Below are 22,094 nucleotides of genomic sequence, written 5' to 3' on the forward strand. Positions count from 1 at the left end.
GCACTTGACTTCCGCTGTATTTATGAAAGTAAAACGAACGCGGCAGTTTTGCTTCCATCATTTTTTTATCAACATAATGAAAACCTGTACTTGACGTAACACACCGGGGACGCAATATCGCGGGACAATTTTAACCACACTTGTTTTTTCATCACAATCATAACTAAAAGCCCGCTTAGGTCCACCGCTATACGCAGGCCTCTCCGATTGACCTATATCTGCCGATAAATATCGCACACTCGGGGATATTGTAGGCTTTTCTCTGGGTCAGGAGAGAGCGCACATTAAAGTTAGGAAATGAACGACACCTATGCTCCGTGGCGATTTGCCTCAATAAATAAGTCGAAGAAGCACGTATGACGACAGAGACAGAGAGAGAGAAAGAGAGATAGAGAAAAAATATTTTTATTTATTCAGCAGAGGCTGATGGGTGGGCGTCGCCCCGTGGAAGGCGTCCCTAGTCCGGGATGCCTTGACTTCGGCTGGCCGTCCGTGCTCGGGTCACCAACTTAAGCTGGATATCCGGGTCCGGGCTGGCCAGGGAAGCCCTCCACTGCTCGAAGGTTGGGTTGGAAAGGGGGAGGGGCAAGTCTGGAGTTCGTTGGCACTCCCACAGTATGCAACAGGGGTAAATATTCCCTCGCAAATAGGAACAAGAAAGTTTTATTTTTGCTTGTGAATGTTTTGTTTTTTTGTGGAGGAGTGAAGACCAGATATTCTATTCGCCCATTTCACACACGTGAATGTTACGGCCAATTCGTTGTCAGTATTTTCATCAACCAGAAAAAAAAACATTCACAGGGTGTAGCACTCCTACTCCTACACTCCTTCTCCTACGCTTGCCCAATAGAACGAGTGAACACAAGTTCTCAATCACTTGCAAGCCGTTAGGGGTAACTCACGACTAGCCGGAATCGGTACTATTTTGTAGTGATAAGAAAGTGTCAACAGATTCAGAACTTTGAAGAAACTTTTTGAAGAAATAATCCCCAGATATTTGTGAAAATAATGCTCAGTGTGTTTTGTATTTTCTAGGTCGGGCACTTCCTTTGGAGTGCTACGAGTCCAAAAAACAAGGCCCCTGCAAAGCAGCCATAACAAGGTGGTATTTTAACGGAATTCGGTGCAAGAAGTTCCTTTGGGGAGGTTGCAAGCCTAACGGGAATAACTTCGAAACTAAACTACAATGCAAGAAAACGTGCACGGGTAGGTGCGAGCGTATTTTTTGTGTGACCTATTTTTTTGTTTATTTATTTTTCATAACACATTTCAGGCTAAGGGAAATATTTGAGTAAGGTGGGCCGAAAATCCTATTATTACAAGGTGGTCATCGGCAAGAAAAACCGCACGGAAATTATTAGAGGAAATCAGGAAGAACAAATGGGAAAACAAATGTTGCAACTTGAAGTTATGACACATGGAGTAACGATAAGTCTCACTGGTATGCCAATAACTCGGGAGAAAAAGAAACTACAGCGTACATCTAGAGATAAATACAAAGCAAAAAATCATAAAGGCTAGGTGTACAACACAGTCGCGCATACCACCAAAATATATTTTAGTAGGTGCAAAAACGCTCATGAGGGTGCAAAACACCAGATCAATACGAGTAGAAAAGAAAGTTTAACAAAAATATTATTACAAGGATCAATGCAAGAAAGCAAGTCAGCCAAATAAGGTTGCATAATTTTTATTGCCAGGTTTGGGGGGGGGGGGGGGGGCTTTTACCTGAGAATCATCTTAATTTATATACAGTGCGTCTATGGTCCACTGACACTTAAAGGGGCAGCGTATACATGTTGAAACGCTCATAATCACATTGCAGACACGTGCCGACTATTACATAGCCGCTCATACAAAAAATAGCAAAAGGGGTCGCATTCTAATCAATCGCAGTGACAGTAGCTTTGATGTCAGCGTGGCTTCGTTTCATTTCAAAGCTGCTTTAGAAGAACAGTGCGCGAAATATTGAGTGCTGGGAGGCAACACATTCACGCATTTATTTGTGATAGCTCTGTGGACTACAGTCGGTACAATCCTCCGGACCCGGTAGCAACACGCCGTAGAATCCCCGCTATAGATGGGGCTGTTCAAGAATGTTGCTGCAAACCAATGATTGCTCCAGCTCATAGTGTCACTCTTTCATTGCCTTATCCGCTGTAAAAGATCGCTTTCTTGGAATGCAACCAATACAAAAAGGTGGATCTCCACACTGGTATATTTCGCCAATTGATTCCCGGGATGGACGTACGGTGTTGGTAAAGGCCGATTCAAGGTAACAATTTTGACGCTAATCATCTAATTCGATGGTAGCGAAGCTAGAAAACTGTGGGATGCATAACGGCCCACTACGCAGTAAATGCAAAGTCAATGGATAAAAAAAATGAGTGGCCTCAAGTTCTTTCTCAGGAGGAAACAGGGGCATAATCTGACTCGGATATCACGTTGGCGTAGGCGAAATTAATGAGGGGTATTTCTACTTCTGCCTACATTTAAAAAAACTTTAGAATATCAATTTTAAAGAACAGGCAGCACCGTGTTCACTAGATTTTAAGGTATGCAACGAGCTACATGACCAAATATTCTAAACGACACCTCTTTTAAGCACGTGATTATTTTCAATGCGATGACAACCGAGCATGGCGGTGATTTTTTCAATGGCCTGAACATTTCCAAATAAGTGTTTCACTTACAAAATATATCAAACAATATACTCACCCATTTTATGATCAGGCCAGTAAATGTCTGCTTACTAAAATAACAAGGCATAGGGGCTACTCATGGTATCCATCGGTACCAGCAGCGAGGATGCATAGAAACCAGCGGTAACACTTTCTTCACTTCACTTCTTGAGACCGTAACTTTTAGGTAGAAGCCCAAAGTTTCCCATACTACAAAAACAGACATTCTTGTTTTTACACGTGGTGTTGTCCAAGTCAGGAAATCGCCGCCGCTGAAGAAGAAATAAAAATACATTTTAGTTTGTACGCGAACAACTCGTGACTTACGTGCAAGAGCCCAGTGCGCTATTTCTGCGATGCCTAGGCGTACTTGCACACGTACAACTAATGGCACGTGGGCATGTCGTATCCACGAATAGAACATGTGCACCCTCAGCCACGCCAAAGTCTAAATTGAAAGCTCTGTTGCATACTGCCAGTATGCTTATTGAATTCACGCGAAAAGTCGAAGAAGCAAAAGCAAAGAAAGAAATGACGTGGAACATGATGTGGAACAAAGGACAGTATGTGGCAGTAGACAATCCTGTCGAAGGGATTCGCTTTCAAAGCAAAGAAACGAACGCAATGAAAGAGGGGCGGACATTACAGAGGTGCAAAAAACCTGTGATGAGGGACCTCATGCTTTCCATTTTCAAGCACGTGAGGAGGCTTAAATTCCAGCAGAATTTGTTTTTTGTAAGGCGTGTCACTTACCCGTTATTAGGCCAACAACACGGGACATATACAAGCATATCGCGTCTTGCTGGTTATCGATTGGGGTAAATCGAATTCCCCTTTCAGATAAACACCCAACAAATTATATCTACCAGAAGATTGTATTCGTTCCAAAAAAACAATTATATGTAAAATTTGTCGTGGTTTGTCGCCTATTGCCGGAAAATGATTTTGTATATTCGAGCAAAATAGTATATTTGACGCTTTGAACAGTTTTTGAAAATATTTCTAGTATATTTTATTTGACAGAACAGCGCTTTTCTAAGTCCCTGATATCTTTTCATGGCCTTAAAAACGTTACCTTTAAAGCGAGAAAAAAGAGTGGAATTAATAAATCTTCGCCCTCTACAATGTAAACATTGACCAGTTGGGGAGATATTAAAGAAAAATAACGTTTGTGGGTTTAACATAAGGGTGAAGGATGCGCGAAAGAATGCTAGAGGCACTTGTACATTTCCGGAGTGATGTTTATTGGTGGTGGCTCTGGTTGGAGGTCACCAATCAAGCAAACCAGTAAAGTGACTCCCCACCATTTTATCTATTTTCTATTATCTGCAATATTTGTTCATTGTTTGCTTGAAACTGGCATAATCGGTATTGGCAAGTAGTATATATTTGTTTGGACGAAACTTACATTTTGTGCCCTTTTCGCAATGAGGGGAACACCGTTTCATGTGATTATTTGACTTTTTTAGGAAATAAACCTGTCCATAAACACAGTACCTTACCACTGAAGCAAATAAATCTTACTTTAAATTCATAAATACGGGGAATAGTTGCCAACACCACCGGTGACGAAGGAACATTCTATTCTGGCATCATGTCTATATAGTAACAAAATTGGCGCAGCTTGCACGAGTGGTCCAACGCTGGAGAAACAGAACAGCCTGCTGCACCTCTACTTTTGTCGAAGACCCGAGGGTTGCACTATATATTTAATTCCGAATTCGCCGCTAGAATTTCCCCACGACCGGCAGGCCCGGATCGTTTCCTCCGCTCGCTTTCACATTCCTCCCAAAGCGGACTGCGCTAGCGCGCCCTAGAACCCGTGGACAAGTTCAAAGCCAATGCCCGCGCTACGAACACGAAGGAAGTGTTGTGCGCCCGGAATGGGATGATAGCTGGATTTGATCGGCGCAGGTTTCACAAAGCGAGGGACTGAGCTTCGATTCCGACCACGGGAAGTTATTCTTTTCCGCCGCTGATAACCCTGTTCACCTCCGGATGCTTGAGTGGCCCAGTGGTTAGGCTGCCGGTTTTCCGTCATAGATGTCCCGGGTTCAATTCAGGGAACTTCAACCGCCATATTATTTAGGCTTAGAGGTTTTTTGGTGTGACAAACGGGCAAAGCTCTCGGCCTACACAGTTGTTCGGTAAAAAATTCATGCGTACCAAGCCGCAGATGACCCCTAGAAACGCCTCCAGAAACGCGGGTGGTCCCCCGGATGTTATAAGAAGTAAGAGATCGTCATCATGTATGACTGCCATTAAAGTCGTACCGTGTAACCACGAATCGCAGCTTTCTGAAAGAAATAAAAAAGCTTGGTGTACGGCATACCTTAGAAGTTCAGCGGTACGTAAGTAATTGAGATCATTGTATACTGCTCTGCTAATAAATATTTCCCTGCTGACCACGCCGCAAGTGAAAAGCTCGTATGTTACTTCTGGGGATGTTATGTAGGCTTATATAGACTCCAAGGTAGTTCAGGACTGCTCTAAACGCAGCATAAATAAGTAGTACCATTTCCTAAGATGAAAAACCGGGCCATCTCCACTAACGTGAAACTTGGGGAGGGGCGATGCGTGCAGTAAGTGTATTCTTGGCGCCTTCGCGTTTTTGCCCATGGAGATGTAACCATTGAGGTGTGGAGGTATGCAGATTTGCTGTAAAAGTGCCGTGTCTTTGAGGCATGAAGCGTTCTTCTGCGAGGCGAAGGAAAAGAAGTGTCCCGGTGTGTTCTCTTGGTATGCCCTTTTTCCCACGGAGATGAAACGTTCCAGCGCGAGGCGTCGGAAAACTTTTGTGCCGGTGTTTGTGTAGCATGGCTACATGAAACGATGACGCCGACAGAACCGAGCCCCTAAAAGTATAACGCTGCTTGAACTATTATAGTCGATACTAGAACCCAGAAAATCTTTATGGGGAGATAAATTACATTTACGTGGATCCATGCCTTCAATACAGAACTCAGGTTGTGGCCAGCGAGCTTAGTCATAAATTACACTGAAGGTAGCCAAATACCCGCTTATGTTACTGTCTATGTCGTCTAAGTACATGATCAATATAATAAAGTAAACGCCCAGATAAAGCCACCGCCATCCCACATACACAATGATTTGTCGCTGACATGTGTTCTCAAGGGGAATTTCACTGAAGATCGCTAAGTTGATATTCCTCCTTGACAAAGACTGTTCTTTACTGCTTCAGCGTCCGTCCCATCACAGAGGTTATACGTAGTAAGCTTGCATCCATTGTTACAGTAGTTCAGCTTTTAAAATGTTGAGGATGTCTTCATATTTACAAATAGATTTATTATAACGACGAATAATAAACGCTGTAGGCGTGAGACAAAAATGAGTACATAAACTGGGGCAGCTTGCCCTACTGGTGTGCAAGGGCGCAGAAACAGCAGCGCGGGGTTCAACGTAGCTTCTTCCCGTTTAGTTACGTCTTGCTACGCTTTGCTAAGTTTGTTAGATCTTATTATGTTCTTGCCAGGCTAGGCTAAGGGGAGGGGTGACGCCAAGTTTAGTGGAAGTTTACAAGGCTGTTCCATCGGTCCCCCGACTCTGACGGCGGACACCATGGTGGAAGAAGCTAAGTCCACCCCGAGATCCGATGTTTTTCCAGCCTTGTACTGCTAGCATGAGCTGCATCATCTTTTGTATTTTAGTAGCGACAGAAAGTCAATCACCTTAAAAAGGTATTTTTAGGGGTGCGCATAAGCATGTGCGTGTAGTCCCCGTACTTAATCTGGCCTCAGAGTTCGCTTTTCTGTTTTCATACCTTTTCTTCGGGGGTGGGCTCGTTACAGGTGGCGCAGTTTTTTATATTGCTTTTTTTACTTCAGTCCAACTACCAAGCTCAAGCTTAAACAGCTCCACTGGTAAAATTTTCTTTGTGCTCTAGCACCGAAAGTGAACTGCCTCGATCCGCTGAAGACCGGCCCATGCCAAGCGGCGATACCGAGGTTCCGGTTTGATGGTCGAAGCTGCACGAAATTTCTTTGGGGAGGTTGCAATCCCAACGGCAATAACTTCCCGAGCAAGCTGGCCTGCAAACTGACCTGCCATGGTGAGTAAGCCCTCCTTTATAAAGCGAGTGTGGAAGAATAGTACGAGTGACAAATAATGGTTTATTTTATAGAGGGTTCGTCCCTGTGATAGTCGGTTTCCAAGTGTAGCCTTGAAGTAAACGAGAAAATATTCCCTGACCTGCACGGGCGGGAACACCAGCCCACAAAGATGAAAAGTCCTCCTACTAGGAACACTCATGTTTTTTCTAGTGCTGTGAGTTGGTCGAAGGATATCTACGCTTTGCAGCTCGGGCCGCTGTAGCTGCAGACTGTCACTCCAGAGAACGAGACTCAGTTGAATTTATGCATACGGACTTCAAGAACGCGTCACCGTCGGACGAAACCTGTTTGATAAAACGATGGTGCAAAAGAGCAACGAGATAAAATGTTTTTAATGTAGCTAGGACTTGTTGTTTCCTTCTCATAACTTTATCTCGACTGTATTTCTGCATCCTCGTTGAAGATTAGATAACATCTCGACTGTATTTCTGCATCCTCGTTCGAACATTTGAAGATTAGATAACATCTAGCATAAAGAAAAAACTAAATGCCAAGGCAAAGTATTGACTACACTAGAAGTAAAAAAATCATAGGGGTGGTGCCAAAGTATAACTTCAAATTCCTCTTTTCAGTTTTGTTTCCACTGAATTCGCCAAATGGCTGATTGTCATAGTGAGTGCATGCATCGTAGTCTGCGACGTAAAGATAGTTATCAGTAGTCATTATTGGTTGATAGGAAAAATTACGGCCCTCTTCTGTTTCCTCCCTCCCCTCCGTCAGACAGAAAACTTCGTTTAGATGGAGCCGCGGTCTTCACGGCTCCATCCTCTTGCTTACCCGAGTAGCGACAAGTATCTCTTTCTCAATAAAGTTTGTCCTTCATCTTCTTCTTTCTCCTCTTTCTCTGCCTCCTCCTTGCTTTTTCAGCGCGTTCCTGCGAAATTTCGGGGAAACCATTGTGTGTCGCACTAAATAGGTCATTTACTTACCGAGCTTGCAGACGTGTCCGCGTCTGCATCAATCTATGAACTGAAAAGCATCACAACTGAATTCCGGCTATGCTGCTCGCTAAGATGCACCTGCGGTGTCGCCCTTTCATCCACAATGCACTGAGTACCACAGAATGACCCCACGAGTGATCGTACATAACAGATAGAACTGCCGGTGTTCTTACTGCAAGGTTAGCCGCGGTGAGTGTTTGAAAAGGTAATTTTAGAAGTGATTGAGTACTTTTTTGTAGTAATGGCGTCTTAAGTAATGCATTTCGTTACTGAACTGCCTCGACAAAAAGTTACTCATTGCATCACACTTTATGGCAAAAAGTAACTACCTTACGGTTTTGTTTATTTTTATTAAAGCCATGTATACGAAATACAAACTGTGAGATTGCGCTCACGTTGCAGGCAAACCCCCACCGCCCACTTGCGTTGGCCCACGGAAAATAGGACCCTGCAAAGGGGCGATACCGAGATGGTGGTTTGACGGGCATGTGTGCAAAAAATTCCTTTGGGGAGGTTGCGCTCCCAACGGTAATAACTACGTCACCAAGAAAGAATGTGAAAAAACGTGTCTTGGTGAGTACACACATACTTTTTGAATATATTGCCCATTCACAGGTTTTTGTTTCTTGGTAATGTATTTTCAGTTATAACATAAGCCATGGGTGAGGTTTTCTTACGGTGTCGCAGTTGTGGATCGGTTCCTGAAGAACGAGTGCTGTTCAATGTCGTGTTTTCCCCATAGATGTTAAAAATTTTTTTTCTGCATAAGCGTTACAGGAGTTAGGGAAATTACACTTCTTTACCGAACCTTAATTCACATCGGGCAAATGACTGTGATATAATACTTTATAAATGCGTGGTCACTGCTGCGAAGTCACAGGAATTGCTAGAAAGAAGGCTTACAGGGTAAGAGGAATTTTGAGGAGTATGCACTGAGCAGCGGCGGTAGTGACAGGCAGAAAAGGTTTTGAAAACTGCAAGAGTCTAGGCATTACTGAAGCGTTAAAAATTGAACCTTGTCTCTCAGAATGCAAGCGCAATAAAGTAGATGAGAAGACGAGAAGCCGTGATTTCATAACTGTTTTTGCTGTTTTAGTCCACGTGTGGTAATTGTCACAAGATTTTAACACAAAACCATCATTTTATAAAGTACCTTACTTCAAGAATGACGTAACTTGTAAGAGAAACTAGAATACGGTACATTTTTATCCTAAGGAAAGTGCGAAACTTTACGACACACTAAAAGACCTGCACCGCCGGTCGCCACCTTCTCATTTCGTTTCTAAGGGTTATCAGGAGTGGCGAAATGTTTGCTTCTCATATATATAAGATGCCAGCAGTAGACGTCCCTCTTGGGCCTGTGTTGCGTAACCGACCGGTCATCATCGTTCTCACATGAGGACCTGCAACGGTGGCGATTTCACAAATAGGTGCTTTCGTGTAAGCGTCTCAATGTTGACACTACTTCCTGTTAAATTATCTGACCTCCTAACCTTCCGTTTCGTTAACATCGTCTAGATGTTCATGTGCAACGGTGGTACAGTTAAACCTGGATATAACGAAGTTGACAAAGATTTCTCTTTTTTTGCTACAACCCGGTTTTCGTTACACGCAGGTTGTCAGTTAAGGTTCATGTGAATGAAGCAGAAACGAAACCAAAATACTTGACATACGCGGTGGTGAGCTCCCCCTCAAGGGTTTATTTCAAAGTGAAAAACGGCGTTATTTGCGCCTGCCACTTTCCCACAAACGTAGTCACTAGACTCACCACACTGCAGTCCAAAGAAGCAACGTCATTTACCCCCGTATTCACGAAAGTAACGTATCGCTTCTGCCTCTTAACACTTTTCGGTGCCTTAACCCGTTTAAAGACAAACTTACGCTGAAATGGCCTCTTTTTGAGTACTTGATGCTCTTTTCCGCACTCAAAGTTGCTTAGAGGGTGCTAGCTGAGATACTATACCGGGTAGCGACGTTATTATTTCTGACCGGCGGTGGCGGCATTTGTCTTGGAAAGGAAAAAAAAAAACTTTTCGTTTTCTGGCATCAGATCTCATCACCGACTAGACGACACCACAGAGCGCAGTGGAGACTTACAACCACGCGCCGTCAGGCAGGCCTAGCACTTACTCTCACCGCATCGACAATGGAAACGCACAGTAGTTTCCAGTGCGGGCAAAGTTCGCTAATTAGTGCATTTCTCCAGCACATTTTTCAAAAAAGGGCAAAAAAAGCTTGATAAGCGTTGCGAATTCGTTACATCAAGGGTAACCATCGCAACTCGTTCGTTACATAAAGGTCGCGAACACATGGGTTTCAATGGGACTGGCAATGGGAAATTGAAAACTTTTCTTAAATCCAGGAGAACGGTAAATAGGGGTTCGTTACATCCAGGTTTAACTGTATCATACAGTTATAGTGTGGTTCGTTGTTGATGACCGAAGACATTTTACTTATATAAAACAACTTTCAAGCAGGTTAGTCAGCCTGCTAGCTTTAGATTTCTCACCAGAGAGGAGATTGACAAGGCAGCAACGTTAAGGCAGCAACGTTAAGGCAAGGCAGCAACGTTAAGTGTCCCTGGGTGAGAACGAAAACCACAGTTTTACTCCACCGCTGTGTACGCGCATTCCATTGACGTGAAGGAGGCCTCAAACACTCACTGAACGCGTCGCTAGCGTGAAATGGGCACGCAATAGTAGTGCTGTCGTTTTCAAAACACCACAGAAACAAACATTCTGTGGGCACTCTGATCTTTTTATGCGGCTTAAACCCGGCCTTACTGCTTCCGCTAGTATCGCACACCTCCTGCTGTCCGGCCTCATTGACGTACTTTCATGTAAACGGCACCTAGCATACTCAGAAACTGTCAGTACAGCTAACTTCAAAGTACTTTCTGCTCTAAGCCACTGCGCGAGACACTAGGATCACCCAGACGAGCAACCGGCTGACTGACTTATCCCCTGGCACTTTAATTAGGCATAAGTGGCAGCTCCTATTAGAGCGCCTCGCCGCTCTCGCTCGCTTGTTTTTGTCTTTAATTTCTACTCTTCGCATTCTTTTCGCGGCCCGCAAGCATTTTTAGAATTTCTTATTCACCCGCTGCAAACAATGCCAACATTTTGCATCATGGGGTCCATAAAGCTTTCGCTTGTGTGTAGCGACACTCTCTGTCGTACCACCACAGATTCTATGGGACATTGGTACCAAATTGACACCCCGCAACAGCTAGAAACGCAACTGGTAGCTACGCTGCATGTTCGAGCGAGCGATTCCATATGGGCCGCATCAGCTCTTACCGCTATATGTCTCACAAAGGTCAACACGACGAGCCGTTTCTAAAGTTGATGTGGATTTCTTTAAAAAGCAGTGCGCTGTAAATGGAACTCTTAGTATGAAAAAGGAGATACAAAATATGATGCCATAAATATGACGAATGGATACACGCCATTCTTGTTTTGTAATGCAGCACCGCCTCCAAATTGCCACGACCCGCAGAAAAAAGGCCCGTGTAAAGGATCTATACTGAGGTACTGGTATTCTGGAAAGCGATGTAAGTCATTCTTTTGGGGTGGCTGCAATCCTAACGGCAATAACTTCCATAGCCGACATGAGTGTGAAAAGAGATGTCTTGGTAAGTAAACGCTCCTTTTCTTAAATAGGGAGAAGTATATGAGTAACCTTCCAAAAGTGAGCCATGTAGTGAATTTGTTATCTTTTCTAGAACGTTAAACACTAGGAAATGCGTGTATACGTCCAAGCACAGCAAGATAAGCCCATGCACCAAAGAACTTAAAGCCACGTTGGCAATTCCCACTGTGTAACTTACGCCATTGGGATGGACATATTATATTTTAATTTTGACTTGTGCTGAGGGGGGCTGATGACTTCCGCGGTCTGACGACCCGTGTGACTTCATAGTTAGGGGGGAATGTAGAAGCGACAAAACCGTCAGCGATTGGCTACATACCGGGTGATGCTGGTGCATGCGAAGCAGGTGTTTAAGCACCCAAGGAGGCAGTGCGAGTTTGCTCTACGTAGGGTTACTGTCCTCGCCTTTTAGTGTATTATTGATATCCGAAAATTGGCGTGGTGTGGGTTAGCTTTTCCTACAATCTGATGGCAGAATGTTGTTAAATACAAGGCATATTTAAATTGACCAGAACAGCACATGCTGGCTGTGAGGATATCTCGAAAGCAATTACCGTTCAGCATTTTCATGCACTTTCGCAGAAGTTTTTTTGGTATATCAATAAAACCGAAACCGGAACTTTGCGAATATAGACTGACTATAGTGCATGTCGGTCGACATATTACAAATTGGGTGCATATACAGTCAATCTGCTGTTGCTACGTCGGCGTAACTAACGCAGTAGAAAGTAATGCAGCCAAGGGCCATGCCTCGGATCTCCCATGAATGTTTTCACGCCTGCATATCAGAATAATAACATTTATTGGATGCCTCGGCAAGGCAATAATTCTCGCGTCCTTATTCTTATGCCCCTGCTCTGGTTACCCAAACTGTGTGGGAAGTTGTACCGTGGAGAGAGAGAGAGAGAAATGAACTTTATTGAAAATGTCCTGCGGAGGTGGTTGGGGAACCACGCAGGGTCGCCCGCCACCCGACTTTGTTTATGGCGTCTTCGGGATGTTGCCTCCCCAGCCTACGCTGGACCAGCCGGCAGATGGCCGTTGGGGACGTGTCCTCGACCACCCGCAGGCTCAGTCTCTCGCGCTTGCCGGGAGAGAGCCACCTCGAGCCGCTGGACTGCCAGTAGCTGACTTGCTAGTTCGTGTGAATGCACTGCTCTTTCTATGTCTTCTGGCAGCCGTCCAGGGAATGCTGCCGCTTCTGTGGGGTGTAGTTCACAGTTCCACAAGATGTGGGTCAGGGTCGCCTTAGAGTTTTTGCACACACTGCACACGTCGCTGCGGAACACTTCCGGGCACACGTGGCGCGCGAGCGCCGGAGTCAGCACTGATCGCGTCTGTATCTGCCTATAAAGCACTGCTTGTTCTCGCGTGAGTTTAGGGTGGGGTGGGGGCATGGTCCGACGACCGTACCTGTACCACCCCAGCACTTCTGCATACTCTTGTATGGGATCGTTTTCTTCGTCGTCTCGGTCGCCTGTGTCGGCGTTCACTGCACCACACCTTTCACAGTCTTCGCAGTCCGCCCCAGCCGTTGAGACGAGGGAGGTGGTGGTCGTCGCGCATCTGGTGAGAGTTCGCGCGGCGGCGTCCGCCGTCTCGTTACGGTTGGGGTTGCTGCTACTGCACCCGTTGCTGCATGTGGTAGTGTGTGCCGGGAACCACCTTAGATGGGTGGTGGGCACTGCGTCGCGCACTGGTTTACGCACTTCACTGCACCGTATCACTTTCACTGCTTCGCTGCACACCGTGTTTGTTGCGTAGTTCTTGATGGCTGAGCGCGAGTCACTCAGGATTGTGGAGCATCGGGGATCCGTGAGTGCCAACGCTATGGCCATCTCTTCCGCCTGGCTTGCCGACGATGCTCGGACGCTGCAGGCGTTGCAGATTTCACCGGTGGTGGCCTTGACCACCACGGCCACGTAGGTGTCTTGTATATGTGGGTATTTTGCTGCGTCGACGAAGAGGGCCCCGGTGTCGGCAGCGTATGTGTCTGTAAGGGTCTTTGCTCGTGCTGCGCGTCTTCCCGGGTTGTTGGCCGGGTTGACATTCCTGGGCATTGGTGAGACTTGGAGTCGTCGCCTGGCGCCTTCCGGTAGGGAGGGGGCTGCTTGTGCTTGCGGTGTTTCTGCCTCTGAGAAGCCCATTCTGGTGAGTATGTTCCTCCCCGTCTTAGTCCTCCTGAGGCGTTCTATTTGGGCTGTCCGCTGGGCCTCCGCAATTTCTTCTAGGGTGTTGTGGACGCCCAGCTCAAGTAGTTTGGCCGTGCTGGCGCAATTGAGGAGTCCCAGGGCAGCCTTGTAGGTCTTGCGTATCGCAGCGCTGATTTTGTCTCGTTCGTGGGCCTTCCAGCCGTGAAAGGCCCCGATGTAAGACACGTGGCTTGTTGCAAATGATTGGACCAGCCGGAGGAGACTTGCCTCTTTCATGCCTCGATGCCGGTTGGCCACGCGCTTGATGAGGCGTGTAGCCGCCCCCAGTTTGGTCACCAGTCTGTCGACTGTGGTTCCGTTACCTCTGCTTGCTTCGAGGAACATTCCGAGCACTCGGAGCATCGTGACTCTTGGGATGACGGTGCCATCGCTTGTGTGTATTGTGATCTTTTCTGCGCCTTGGGCGGCTTGTTTCCGGTATCTTCCCGGTGGTGGGATGATGAGGAGTTGTGACTTCTGTGGTGAACATTTAAGGCCCGTGTCTGCAAGGTGGCTTTCAATGGTGTTGATGGCGGCTTGTAGCGTTTCTTCTATGTGGCCGTCGCTGCCCCCGGAGACCCACAGCGTGATGTCGTCCGCATATATAGTGTAGCGGACTTGCGGGACCTCCGAGAGCAGGCGGTTGGCCACTCCAATCATGACCAAATTGAAGAGTAATGGCGATATTACTGAGCCTTGTGGAGTTCCTATGCTGCCCAGCGCTCGTTCTTGGAGTTGCAGGTTTCCCGCCTGGATCTTGACGGTTCGACTGGACAGGAAGTCCCGGATGTAGTTGTAGGTGCGTTGGCCCATTCCTAACCGAGAGACCTGCTTCAAGATGGCCGAGTGGTACACCTTGTCGAAGGCGCTCTGGAGGTCGAGGCCGAGCACTGCTCTGTTGTCTCTGGTGGGGACTGTCGTGTCGAGGACTTCGTGTTGTAGTAACAGCATAGCATCTTGGGTACTGAGCTTCTCCCGGAACCCTAGCATGGTGTCCGGATAGAGGCCTTCTCGCTCGAGGTAACGTTGCCACCTGTTTCGTAGTACGTGCTCGAGCACCTTTCCCACGCATGACGTTAGTGAGATTGGGCGGAGGTGGTCTATGCTGGGGGGTTTGCCGGGTTTGGGTATGAGCACCGTGCGGGCCGTTTTCCACTGCGACGGTAGCTTGCCAGTTTGCCAGCAGCGGTTGTAGTATTTCGTTAGGGCCGTGATGGCCCCATCGTTCAGATTTCGTAAGGCTTTGTTGGAGATCTGGTCGGGACCGGCTGCGGACTTACAGTTGAGTTCCTGTAGCACGGCCCGGACTTCCCACTCCTCGATGTCTTTATCCAGGTTTGGATTGTCGGTTCCTTGGTAATCTTCGTGCTGTTCTGCAGGGGTACTGGGCAGATATTTTGCATTGATGCGCTTGCCTGTCTCTTCTTCTCCCAACTCCTTTAGTGCTGCGTGCATGGTTTGGGAGAGCCTGTGTTGTTGGCAACCCCTCGTCGATGTCTCGTCCAGGAGGTGGTGGAGGAGCTTCCATGTCTGGCCCTTGTGTAGTTGACCGTCGGCTGCGCTGCACATGGCGTACCACTGTTGGGTACACAGTTCTTGACTGTACTTTTCGATGGCTCGTCCTATCTCGGCCACTTTCTTTCGGAGTTTGCGGTTATGTCTCTGTCGTTTCCATCGGCGTTGTAGCGATTTGCGAGCTTCGATCATGTGGGCTAATTTGCTGTCGACTTGGATGATGTCCTCGTCGGTGTCGATTTCGGTGGTGGCTTCAGTCGCCGCTTGCTTGACGGCTGACGTCCACTCTTCGATGTCTGTGATGTCTTGCAGTTGATGGGAATCTTCTAGGGTCTTGCGGAATTGTGTCCAGTTGGTGAGTTTGTGCTGGCGGCGTGGTGCGGTTGTATGGTGTACACTTGTTGGGATTACGACTTCCAGGATGTAGTGGTCGCTTCCCAGGTTGCAGCCCGTATTGGTCCACGTGACGTCTCCCTTAGTCTTGGTTGACAGTCGGATGAATGTCAAGTCCGGGTTCGTGTCTTTTGTCGTGGAGGTCCCGATGCGGGTGGGGGTTTCTGGGTCCGAGTAGAGGGTGTATCCTGCAGCGTTGGCTTCGTCGAGAAGATCTCTCCCTTTGGTGGTTGTGCGGCTGTATCCCAGCTCTTTGTGTGGGGCGTTGAAGTCGCCCCCGATAACTATTGTTTCGTTTGCTGCCGTGCGTGTCGCTTTGTGTAATAGGGCTTTGAACTTTTGTTGCCGGTGCGTTGGATTGCTGTAAATGTTGACGAGCAGGAGGGTTTCCTGTCGTTTCTTGCCGACCACCACCTCGGTCGCGCAGTGTTCTATGGTGCTGCGGTCGAGGAAGTGGTCATGCTTGATGAATGTGAGTCCCTTTTTCACGAAAGTACACACTCCCTGCGCTCTCCCCTTGCCACAGTCTCTCGCGCTCGGAGGGCTGGCGTGCGCTCGGTAACCAGGCAGGGTCGGTGCACTCTCCGTGTGGGTCTCCTGTACCATGATGATATCGGGAGGTGAGTCGATGCTTTGTAGGTGTTGTTGGAGGACCGCCTTTCGGCAGCGAAACCCGTTGGCATTCCACTGCCATATTTTCAGGCCTGTGTTTGCGGGTGTTCGGGCCATGTTGATGCTTGCGGGGAGGTGGTGGGGTTGCGCTTTTGTGTTGCGTCATCTTCACGGCCTAGCTTGCGATATAGAAAGTCTTGGAGCGCGTCCAGGCGGCGCTCTATGGCGGTGAAGCGGGCATTCACTCGGTGCTCGAAGGCATCCATTCTTTTTTCCAGGCGATCAATTCTCTCGGTGCACCTACGTAGGCGCACAGCAGAGCTTATCCCGCTGGTTGAGCGGGGTTCGGTCTCATCCTTGGCAGGCTGGGGGGGTTCGTCGTCTTGTTCTTCCATGCTCTCCTCGGGGGAGGTTGGGCGGGGTGCAGGCTTTGCTTCTTGTTTGGGGGCATGCTTGCTCGTTTGTGAGACTTGGAAGGTAGGCTGGGGACTTGCCTGTGTTCTCGCTGTGTGCTGTGGGGGTTGTTGATGCCGCGGCGTGAGGGACTGGGGCCGGGGAACTCTCCCTTGTTCCCACTCCGGTTGCGGAGCGGTTGCTGCTGCCTTCGGTTGCTCCCGCTGCTGCTGCGGTGGGTTGCGAAGGTGCCGTAACGCCTCTTCGAGGCGCTGATCCAGACGTCTGATCTCTGCCTTGAGTTCGGCGTTCTCTTCTTGTAAGGCTTGCATCGCGGTCTTGTGCTGCTTTGGCGGGCTGGCGCCTTGCTTGGGGTTCATTACTACGTCCGACCACTTAACCCTTTCACAGGAGCGAGACGCTTTGCGACCGTTTCTGCTACCGCGCCGAGCGCTTCTGCTGCGGCTTTCGCGCCTGCCGGAGGCCGAGCGATCCTGGTGGGCGGGGTTTCGCCGCGTGCAGCTGCGGCTCCTCTCCCGTTGACCTTGAGTTTCGAGAGGTGGGAAATTGGCGGGGTTTCTGCTCGGTGCACGTGCGCTCTGCGGTGGGGGTGGCTGCGCGCGTTCCCAACGTCGTTTCTTGACTAAGTATGGCATTTTGAATCGGTTTGAGCAGCCGGGTGCCCCTGTGGGGTGTGGGCCACTACACAGCTTGCAGTGAGGCTTGCATTCTTCTTCGTGATTCTCTCCTGGATTGGGCTTTCCGCATGCGAAGCATATTTTCGTTTGAGGATAAGGGCATACGTCTTGACGATGCCCGATTTTGCCGCATTGTCGGCATACCTGATGGTGTTGGCGGTACAGGCTGCAGCGGAGTAAGACCGCGCCGTATTTCACCGTTGCCGGGACTTTGTGACCTTGAAACAGGACGATGACGGCATGCGAGTCTCCTATTCGGTGTGCGTCGATCGCCATGGGGTTGTATTGATTCACTACGTTAGCTCTTATTTCTTCCGGCGTGTCTGCTGCCGCGATATTGTAGATTACGCCTTTGGCTGTGCCGTTGGGCGCCGCGTGGTAAGCGTTTACTTCGTAGCTTTGGTCCCCTATGTTGAGCGTTCGGAGTTGGGCGTATTTCACCGCTCTCTGTTCGCTTGGGGTGCTCAACACTATGATATTTTGTGCCGCGTTAGCACATACAGTATCTTGCAGGGTTTCGTCTCTCGCTATGCCTGTAGCCGCCATTATGGCCGTCATTAGAGTTGTGGCTTCCACGCGGCCGGTGTTGAGCCCGCCTCTAGGTCGTACTATGATCTTGTGCTCGTCCCTAGGAATGTTGGTAGGCATACGAGCCGCCTTCGTCATAGTAGCAGTTACTCTTCTCACAAAGTGGGCTTTCGTGGAACGAGGTTCGTGCCTTTTGGCGGGAGACTCACCGGTTGCACGTGGCGGTTGAGGATCCCTGTGCGATGTCGTCGGGCGCCGCGCGGCGAGGGTCCACCCCGCGGTGTCGCATTCTTGTAGGTCTTCACCGGCGACCGCGATTACGGTGCGGCCGTCTCGCTGGTCCAGGTGCATGCGGAAATTCTGGGGCTCTGCTTGTTCTCGGTCTGGCGCATGATCCATGTCCATCGCAGACGCCATGCTCCGCGATGCGGCGACGGCTGTGGGGCTCTGGCTGGCGGCCGGCGGGCGCGCCGGCCCGAAGTCGTGCTAAGCCTAGATTAGGCTTAGCTCCCGCGCCACGCTCGAAGTCTTCCAATCACCAAAAATCGGTGAAAAGTCGAGTCGACTCACCAAAATTTGGTATCGGCGTGTTCCCTGGGTCGAGCTGTTTCTTGTGGTAATAGAATTTCCTGGGTCCGCGGGAAAATTTTCCCGCAGACCCAGGAAATTCTATTACCGTGGAAGTATGACAACTATGACAGACGCCATCGCTGGAATTTCTGCGTGCGAAAGGCTGACAGCTTCGTGTTACACGACTGGTAAACGGCGTGCGGCGCGAACATTTGGCATCAAAGGGACACTGAAGAGATTTGTAAACATTGCAGGATTACTAGCGCAGCTTGTAGTCCAGAGTCCCGAGGCCACGTGTCGACCACTCTGGGTGCGTTTACACAAATTTATTTATTAGACAAAATCAATTCGCAAACGCTGTCCTCCTTTCTGCATCCTCGGCCATTTTCTGTGGCGGTTTCCTGTGACGTTAGAAAAATATTACTTGGCTTTACTACGCTGCTGCCCCGCTCGGCGACATTCCGACAGGGTCAGTCGGTCCAGCGTTTAGTTCGCCAGCCACCGGTGGGTTGTCGCAATTCGTTCACTCACTTGAAACTAAACCACGACACATCTGTGAAAGGAAGACTGTGCCTTTCTTTTTTTGTTAATTTGAGCCCTGTAACAAGCTCCAAGTCCACGTCCCTCCACACAAGCGCTGCATTAGCGCACATGCGACGCTTCGCTGTCTGGTACGCTAGCAGGAAAATCCAAGGCCAAGCGAATGCGGGAGAAGAGTCAGCAAAATTGTGATAGGTACTAAGGAAATAAAATAAACTGAAACTTTTACCGTACAGCGTAAACTAGGGCGAACGTTTTTGCGCTGAGTGAACAAGCACATTGGTCAGCAGCACGACCACGCATCTGCGAACGCTCTTCCGTCTAAGAAATGAAATTGCTAGACGTGATATTGTTGAAATTTGGGGGACACTTACTGCAAGAGCACTATACAACAAATATTCATCTTAGCAGCTTTAAATGCTAAAACGTAATAAAAGTTTAAACTGCCTATACATTATATTCCTTATATTTGATCAATGCCAGCTTTGGCTAATACACCCTAGTGGTCTGGAGCGCTAGGTATGTTAGTTTGCAAGTCGCAAGGTCGAATCCCCGAGGGTAGATCCTTTTTTTTAAGTTGATTTATTCGTTTTCGGAAGATGTTTTCTACACAGAAGTCACCATTTTTTGGGCCGTAACGTTAAATGCTCCGCGAGCGAGTTCGCAGAACACGCGAAGACTGACATTGACGCACCACCCAGTTCTCGTTGCCATGCTGTTGCCATAAGCACCGACTGCTTGCGGGTAGCGGGCACAGGCCAGAATCAGCAGACCCTTGGCCTGGTGAGAACACGCTTTTTACGACACATGCATGAGTGAGGCAAGCTCAAAAGATGGGGGAAAAGCGCATGGCATTTGAGTGTCTGCAGTGACTCGGAGGGCGTTCATCCACTGCGTAGGCCTTGGCTAGTGATTGCTACGATTCCAAGCCCTCCTGGGAGGCTTATCTTAGGCATTTTTCAGCCGACAACATGGCAGAAGCGCGGTATGAGGATTAGTCAGATATCGAGAATTGCCATCCAACGATAACGTCGGATGTCAAACATGTTTTTACAGAACCGAAACTGAAACTTGCTTGAATGCTAATCTTGGACGTCGTCCAATCACGGTGCATCTCCTCCCGACGTCACAGCCTTTAGTTGGTGCCGCCGCTGCCGCAGACCGCGCATGGTAGTTTTTCTTCTTTCGGGCTTTATAAAATAATTACCTACTTATCAACCGGATAAACGATGAAAAGTGTGTTCCGTTAAGCCAATCTACGCAGCGCAATCAAAAGCGGGAGCTTGACAAATTCACTTCAGTGTCCCTTTAATGGACTGCAATATCAGTGCCTGTGTTCCATAAGAATTTGGTGAGGTGTGATGGCAAAGATTTTGCGGGGTCTAACTGTAAAGAGAAGGCTAGAAAAACCGTTGACGGTAAAGCGGCTGTTATCTTGACGGTGTGTTCAAATCGCGACCTGTGTTACTTAGGAGACATTCAGTCGAAGCCCGCCTCACCACAATGTTTCTGCCGACGCGACTGTCGTATGCCGCCACGAAGTGTCCTGTAGCTGCCGTCACCACTTATACGCGTTCTTTAATGAAGTGAGCAGCGAGCGCGTTGTGGCAAAACAGGAAGAGGGTGAAAGGACGACGACGACACGCACATACACCATAGGAGTGAAGGAGACACGGACAGGCAATGAGACTGCTAGAGCGAGTGTACAAAATGCGGCAGTTTTCGCGGCAGTCATGCCGATGCACTGGCGTATGCCGAGGTATGGCCGGAATGGATCACGACAAATCAACACGTGTATTTCAAACAGTCACACGGGCTTAAAACTTCCGCCACCCTGACTGTGTTTAACCTGGCTGGAATGTCAACAAGGGGGGGGGGGAGGGGACAAAGAGGTGATTAAAATGTTGTGCGGCTAAGAAACGACTGGAACACCAAATTTATGTCCTGAAGAACAATACAAAAAGAAAAAAACGAATGTTAGTTGACTTTTTTTGAAAAGTTACCGCCTGCATGAAATACGAAAAATAACTTTCTAAATAAGCAAGCAAGTTAAGTGACGAACCGTTTCGGTGGGGTGAATATGTCATCTATTCTCGGCCAACCTCAAAAACGAGTTGCTTTATACGTAGTTCGAGACTCAAGAATAGCCGGCACAGTGGTGCATCTATTTCTGATGGCGCGTCCAAACTTGTTCTAAAGTATTCCAGTTACATAAACAAGCTTTCGCAACACAGGAGCCACTGCACCTCTCTTCCTAGAAATGATTATCCCAACAAGCCGGACCTAGCCGTCGTAGGATCTCTTGATCATAGAGGACTTGTGACTGCACAGATCTGTCAATGAGGGGCGATTTTAGTATACAAAAATTCCCACATCATCATTCTATGTATTCCGCAACTCACGTGGGCTTTTCCCGGGAGGAGGGGGTCTATGACCCTTGCCGTGCCTTTTATTGTGTTTAACTACAGCTGATCGTCGGCCTCGACCTTAGGCTGGGAGGGGTGTGTTCCTATTCCCAGGTTTTGTTTTCCTTGTTTGGCTCTCGATGTTTGGAATCTGTTTTGCAATTTTTTGAAGCTCACAACTGTGCAGCGTGCATGTGCATCTGAGTAAGCATTGATACCAGCCCCGACGACAGCGTAAAACTAACTGCCTCGGTACCATGCTGTGCGCGAGCACTAGTTCGCAACTAGTGTAAAACACGAGCGTTCGATGGTTTCAGCACCTTCGTCTGTGGTCGAATTCCCAGGTGAAGTGGGTATGGATGCATAGTTGTGTCCAGTTCGGGTTATAACCATTTGTCGTTGAAAGCTTCGAGTATTGCGGTTGTCACATAAGACCTAGGTTTCGGAAGGATCCTCTTCCCTTTAGCGATTTTACCGGCATGAATTATATTGCTACAGTGTCCCTGGGTACCAGCAGTTCTAAGCTATGCTCTGCGCCATGTGTGCTAATATTTATTTAGTTTTGGTTTGTTGGCTTAGCTTTTTTTCCTCCAAACTCATTGTTCCACCAAGTCCAGCTAAGAATTTATGTTTGGTCTAGAAAGCCTTCTTTTTCAGCAGTGATTAACTAAATGCGGGGCAGGTCATTTTCCCTTCATTTGTGGTATGGTTATTTATAAGCTTAGCTAAATACTAATGTTTTGTAATTTCTGGATGAGGGTTTTTTGTCTACCTTGATGCGACCTGTCACTGCATTAGAGCAGGCGTCGTAAGGGCTCTGCGTGAGGGGTTTCGCCTTCTCAGGT

At 48.1% G+C, this 22,094-nt stretch overlaps 1 protein-coding gene across 1 annotated transcript in view; it reads left to right on the forward strand.

The window, feature by feature from the left end:
• Nucleotides 1-22,094, forward strand: part of LOC144148547 (papilin-like) — a 91,625-nt gene that overhangs the window by 63,791 nt on the left and 5,740 nt on the right. Inside the window, exons 11-14 of the mRNA XM_077680068.1 lie at nucleotides 1,036-1,206; nucleotides 6,586-6,750; nucleotides 8,155-8,325; nucleotides 11,222-11,386. Coding sequence (XP_077536194.1) covers nucleotides 1,036-1,206; nucleotides 6,586-6,750; nucleotides 8,155-8,325; nucleotides 11,222-11,386 — 672 coding nt within the window. The remainder of the gene's footprint in view (nucleotides 1-1,035; nucleotides 1,207-6,585; nucleotides 6,751-8,154; nucleotides 8,326-11,221; nucleotides 11,387-22,094) is intronic.

Source organism: Haemaphysalis longicornis, unplaced genomic scaffold (assembly GCF_048455015.1).
Source record: "Haemaphysalis longicornis isolate Haplotype H1 unplaced genomic scaffold, Haemaphysalis longicornis Haplotype H1 scaffold_8, whole genome shotgun sequence".
Classification (NCBI taxonomy): Eukaryota; Metazoa; Arthropoda; class Arachnida; order Ixodida; family Ixodidae; genus Haemaphysalis; species Haemaphysalis longicornis.